Consider the following 6,449-nt stretch of genomic DNA (forward strand, 5'->3'; position numbering starts at 1 on the left):
GACAAAGGGCTATATATTTGCATAGGTGCTTCTTCAGCAGCATCTCCGACATGCCATCCCCATTTATGGGGCATGACCAATATTTTGGTGTTTGTCCCATGTCTTTCTTGTGTTCCTTCCTAAATGTAACTGCTACAAAATTGTTCAGGAAAATAGTGTATATACACGCATGAAAATAAATCAGTGTGCCTATTCTTTCATTCACCCATTCTTTTTCCACTGCAAATAACTGCAAAGCTATAAGAATCTTAAACTAGAAGATGCAGTATTGATACAATCTAAGGACAGGACTGCGTCTGCATGTATCCCAATAAACTCAATTGTTCCATAGAAAAGCTCAATTTTACTCTTCCTCATTTTTTTACATTTGGGGAGATCCACCACCTGTTCCTCTTACACTTAAGCAGAGCCCTCTCTGTGATGTGCTTGACTGCTTTGGAAAGGACAGCAGTATCAAAGAAAGTTGGAACTCCTACTGTGTCTGCAACTAGATACTGAAGGCAGAACTGATTCACCTTACATCATCATGCAGTTGCCATGCTGTTCCTGCCTCACTGTACTGTAACTCTGCCTTGGTAAGGAAACAAAACCCAAACAGCCAGCTTTTATGCTGTAAATAGATATAATAATTTGTAAATAGTTAACAAGGTTCTGTCTATCTGCTGATAAACTTAGATGTGAGAAAAAGCAAACATTTCACTTCATTTACCTGATACTTGTTTCCACCACTTCTGCTCATGAGATTGTTCTTTCAGCTGGTTCTTTCCTCTTGGAAAACTCTTGGATCTAGCATTACAAGGCTCTTGGTAACCGCCAGTTTCAGCCTCCCTCCCACACACAGCTAGTCCCATTGTGAGTTTCAACTTGTGTGTGACACTGACACACAGTTCAGTTTGATCACGTTTTCCACACAGCTGTGCCACTACAAATATTCTAATCAGATGAGTTCTGCTTCTCCCCTGAGCAAAAAACACAATGTCAATGAAATATGCAGACTAACCTTGGGACACCTTCACTTCCAAGGCTACCAAGACTTCCTTTGTCTCCTTGCTACGCATTTTAGCAAATACCCCCATAATATAGGCAGTAACAGGAGAAAGAGATGCAAGCCTGCAAGGGATGGCTAGGACATCCCCTGATTTACTCCAAATTGTGTAATGGGCCCTTGAACACTCATGGAATGAATCCCCACTTACCAGCACAGGAGTTACTTAAAGTGTCAGCCTACTCAGACAAGACAGCCTTTTTAAATTAGTATAACACTATTAGAAATTATTACAATCTTTTTGGTAACGTTGTCTTACATGCACCCTGACAAATCCTCTCCCTAGGAAATTTTAAAACTTGTCTCGTAACTTCTGTAGAGTTAATTCTGATGGGAAATTATAAAATAGAAATCTGGTAGATTCATGTTTAAAAACGAAGAGGCCTGGAGAGGCTGGGCACACTGGGTCACTCCTGTTAGCTCTGTCCATTATGTCTGCTGAAGGTATTTCCTCCAGGTAGCTGGATCTGGATGGAGTCCAGGAGGGGCCTTAAAGCTTGTCCAAAAGGTCTGAGAAGATAAAGAAATAAACATCTCAAATAGCTTACTTAATGAGCAACTTTTCCCATTTACCACTAAAGTGCACTTACTTCCTAGAGTGCAATCACACCAACATTGTAGAAGCAAATTTGAAGAACAGATTTCCACTACAAACTAAAGCAAACTAATTTAAACCTATTAGAGAGCATTTACTCTTCAATAACTAAGAATCTTCAACATGATTTTATATAAGCTAGTTCGAAGTCCTAACATGCCCAGACTGCTAATGTGGTAATACTGTGTCTGAAGCTGGCTTTTAGTAATTCATTCTACTTAAGAGTGTAAACGAAATACCTCTTATGCAACTGCAGTGCTCCATTAAGTACCACATCAATATTAAAGATGGCTAGAAGAATAGCCTGTAGTTCCATTATAAGACAATGGTTCAACAGTCACAGAATAATTTCTGTTGCAATCTGTGGCACCTGGTTTATCTTTCAATATGACTCATTCTGTTATGGACTTTATCTAATTTTGAGAGATCTGAACCTGTAAGAGCTCAGGGTAGAAGACGTGTCTCCCAAATAATGTGGTATACCACTGTTATGAGAAATAAGACCTAAATGTTGGAGCTCAAATCATGCCATTGGGATCCTCACTAGCTGAGAGGTAAAAAAAACCAAACCAACAAACAAAAAAAACCAAACCAACAAAACAAAAAAAACCAACAAAAAACCAAGTTGAGCTGAACTACCAGGCAGGAATTCTTCATTTCCTCTTTTTCATACCCTCTTTTTCTATGTAGTCCTAGCTTTAAAACTTCAGTGTTAATTTTAAAATTACTTGTCCCCTGCCTCTTCACAAGCAAAGCTGACACTTCCACTGCAATTACAGCCCTTAGAGTAAGGGAGGTGACCTTTAACAGATCCTGATTTCCTAAGACAAAAAAATTTGCACCATTTTCTGACACTTTGTATGCTTCATTAGTGACATATGAGAGACCATCACAAAATAACTAGTTCAAGTTAAAGGCAGAAAAACCTTCTCCTGTCTGCTTAGTAACACCAGTGCCAGACAGCACTTGTTGTAGAGTGTTGCAGGTGTTGAAGTAAAGCAAGTAGCATCCTCTCCTTAATCTGTTGCTGGTTCTCAGAGAGAGCCAGCAGAAACTGTTACCGCTGGCTCCGTCAAATGTTTAAGCATTAGCATGAAGGAATACAGTACAGAGAGGAGCAGCACGCCTACTCACGTGGCAAGAACTTCAGCTGGAAGGTCAGTGATGTAGGAAGGGATTTTTTTTCCTGTCAGGAACTGTGCCACTTCATTACTGAAGGTGTTGCAGTTATGTTCAAAGAGGTTATAAGACTCTCCTCTGTGCCACAGGAAAGGAGATAAAACATAAAAAGACAGACTCAGCAATAAATCTAACAAGCAGAAAAACTTACACCACTAATGAGGAACACCTCCTTGCATTAGCACTTTTTTCCTCACAAAAAATTCTAAGGCAAATAGGTAAAATACAGGCAGCGATTAATCTTCAAATTCAATTGAATCAGGGTGGAAAATGACACCTCTCTGCATCACTGACTTTATAGAATGCTTTTTTGAAGGTAAGCAAGGTCAGGTTTCTTCAATTAAAACTACAGAAGGAATAATGAGAAACCTCAGGAATTACTGACATTGAAATTTAGCCATAACACTAAATGATACTGCTTCCTATTCTTGTGAGAAGTAGACTAGACCCTTTAACAGTCAAGACACTGCTTTTACTCGTCTGAAAGTTATCAGCTTTACTGTAATGCTTCACCTATGGTTCATCGGGCAAAGCATTATTTACTGAAATATTTCATATAGTGCCTTCATCTTCCCTGGTGATTCTCTCCAAGGCGTTTCAGGCATTATTCCGTTTTATGAAAAACAGAGTGAAAGACTTCCTGACAGAATGCCTTCCCAGCCTAGCTCAAGGCTGGCACACGAGAGGGTTTCCTAGCTGGTAACTCCCTGTGTATCAGTGCATCAGTCCCAGTCTCATATTTGGAGTGTACCAAAGAATATACTAAGCAGATAAAGCTTTGCGAGCAGGATTGGTTTCATAATACCTTCCTCCATTCTCCCTTCCTCTCAAGGCTTTTTTTGTTATATAGATTTTATAGCACAAGCTTCTACTTACCGGAACACAGATTCCCCCAAAGAGGAAAGATATTCCAGAAAAATTTCTTCTGTGACTTCAGTGTTCCCCAGGTCAACAACTGAGTCTGGGGGACCAAGAAGTGTCGCTCCCTGTAAAAATTAACAGCCAGAAGACAACGTTAAATGAACAGATGGAATACTTTTGGAGAACTCTACTGAACAGAGCTATTGTGGCTTGTCCAGGCACAAAAGGAGGAACTTATGGTATGTTTGTCAAGCAAAAAGCTCTACTGGCCTCCCCTGTTCTCCACTAAGAGAATGAGAAGTAACATGCAACTTACATTTCAGCTTGCATACTTGGCTCTAAGCTACGTCAAAATTCTGTTTTAGAAGAATGGCCCATCAGTTTTGCCTCTCTAAGAACAGGAAGGTCTGACAAAGCACCATGATTTTTTATTTTTTTTTAAATCTTAAAAAGGATGCCTTGAGTTCCCAAGTCTGCATGTAAAACCTACTGGTACAGAATTAGACGAGGTGTCACGCTGGCAATGCGGTTGCAGAGGTGTCTTGGATAGACAGACTCTACCAGCAGAAGCAACCCCCAACCTGTATTTGGTTGGGCTTAAACCCACTGTCCATGCTCTCTTTTCCTCAGATGCCCTGGACAACCACGGCAAGCAGCCACATCTGTCTGAATTCAGAAGCCTGTTGCTGCTTTTCAAAGAGAAAGTAATACAAGTAATTCTGATCAGGTAACCCTATCACAAAATTATCTTATCAGAAAAATAAGTTTAACTTACAGGTGGACAGCTGGAGATTCCTCCACTGCAATAGAAGAACTCATCCTTGTGGACTATTATGGAGGTGTGCCTGCCACAGAGAACAAAACACAGGTGAAACAAAGGAAATATTTAACCTAGCATATAAATCAGTAGTAAATTTATGTGCTCAAGGACATAATGAAGTGAACAACTGAAAGAAAAGGTCATTGTGCTTCTGTGAGGAGGAACAGGATCTGCTGGGACATGAATGGATATGGAAGCAATGATTATCAAGCCTACTGTAACTCTGGTAAGCAGTTGGGAAAGAACAGGCTTAGCTAGGTGCCCAGGCATGAAGGAATATAGGAAGAGAGGGACTTCCACACCAGCATGAGATCTCCAGCAGTCTTTCAGCTAAAGGGCTGAGGGTAAAGACACAGAGATGGAGAGACAGAGCTAGCCCTGCTACCACATTGACTGAAGTACATATCTGATAGACACTGACTGAGAAGGTGGTCGGAAAGTCACTGGAGATCGATCAATAGAGAAGAAAACGGATGGACAAATGTTTGGGGTTTTTTTTGTCTCTTTTTTAAAAAAAAAAGCCTCTTGATATGAATTATAGCAAATTGGGGGACGTTCTGTAACAGAATGTAGCCACTGGTTTTATGTGCCAGAAGGCCTGATTCTGTAATACCTTCTTCCCACCTACTCTTTTACTCTCAGGTTTAGTCATGCCTGCAATTAGAAGACAAAGTGCTTGGGACAAAGACAACATCCTACCGCTGAAAAAGTGTACAAGTGCACTAAACCACAACAACTACTACCAACACTCTTGTTCGTGGGGTCCACTGAGCTTTGAATGGAGAAGTTTAACCAGAACCTGACTGTACATCATCTTACTGTCAATCTGTATTCAGAAACAAAGTGTCCTGGTCTCTCTTCAGCACCAAAATGTTCTTAATATCTGAAGCATATATAATCTCATATTGAAATATTTCCTACACCACACAGTGTTTAACACACATCATGCAATTTAAATCTAGTCACTTACCAGATGCCTTCCAGCTGTTTCCCTGTATGGAGAAAAAAAAGTTATTAGCAACGTATGTTCCAGATTTCAGCCTACTTTCTGTCAATCACTTTGGAACCATGCTTATTATTTCACCATTACAGTAATACCAGAGATTTCATCCCAGAGTTCCTTCTACAGAAACAGAATGCATTTATTTCAAATGAACTAGTCCATACACTACCGCTGTATTCTTTTCCTCTTGCATGCAGAGGTGGCAATGCCATCCTGTCCTGCCAGTACTTACCTTCCTTGGGCTTTTGTCTACAGACCAAGAAAAGAAACATTTTCCTAAAATCAGAGTCTCCAGTGAGGACCAGAAAAGTTGAATTTTACAGATTTCATAATTGCAGGCAGTTAGCCAGCACAGAGCATTCAGTTTTCTTTTTCAGTGACTGGTAAGAGATCCGACTTCAACACACGATCTTCAGTGATAGTCTCTACAATCTACTCCATGGTTTCCTCCTTTCCCTCCCTTGCCCTGCCCTTAAAAATTAACAGTTTAAGTCGGAGCTGTGTGGCAGAAGTGCACGTTTGAAATTTATACAAATTATAAAATTGTGTGTTTTGTAGCAGCAGCTTTTCCAAGAAGCTTTGTTGTTATTGTTCAACTTCTAGATGCCAGAATGCAATTTTATGATTTGCTAAAGCCATCTGCAGGCTTCCCAGAGCTAGATCAGAAACACTGCAGGCGTGATAAAAAAAAAAAGTTATCTGAACAGAAGAAGCACTGTTCTAGTAAGAATTTATTCAGAAAGCACTGATGGGTTAATTTTTGGCCAACAGGCTTTGCTCTGGTTTGGACCAGCCTCAGGCCTGTCAAAGCCAGCCACACACCTTCTTGCTTCCTAAATTCTGGGCCCTTATGTCTAGATGTTATCCTCCTCCTTTAAACGTGCCTTCAGAGCTGCGGACTTTTAAAAAAGTTTTATTCAAATGCTTGTGACATTCAGGCTTTTCT

At 40.3% G+C, this 6,449-nt stretch overlaps 1 protein-coding gene across 1 annotated transcript; it reads right to left on the minus strand.

Annotated features, from left to right (window-relative positions):
* Positions 1 to 1,107: 1,107 nt before the first annotated feature.
* DESI1 (desumoylating isopeptidase 1) lies at positions 1,108 to 5,502 on the minus strand (the record flags this gene model as incomplete). The annotated part of the gene is made up of 5 exons (XM_010077451.1): positions 1,108 to 1,555; positions 2,775 to 2,897; positions 3,696 to 3,805; positions 4,456 to 4,525; positions 5,471 to 5,502. Coding segments are annotated over 5 exons (429 nt in total), but the record flags the coding sequence as incomplete, so codon positions are not given.
* Positions 5,503 to 6,449: the final 947 nt, after the last annotated feature.

Source organism: Pterocles gutturalis, unplaced genomic scaffold (genome assembly GCF_000699245.1).
Source record: "Pterocles gutturalis isolate BGI_N339 unplaced genomic scaffold, ASM69924v1 scaffold47248, whole genome shotgun sequence".
Lineage (NCBI taxonomy): Eukaryota > Metazoa > Chordata > Aves > Pterocliformes > Pteroclidae > Pterocles > Pterocles gutturalis.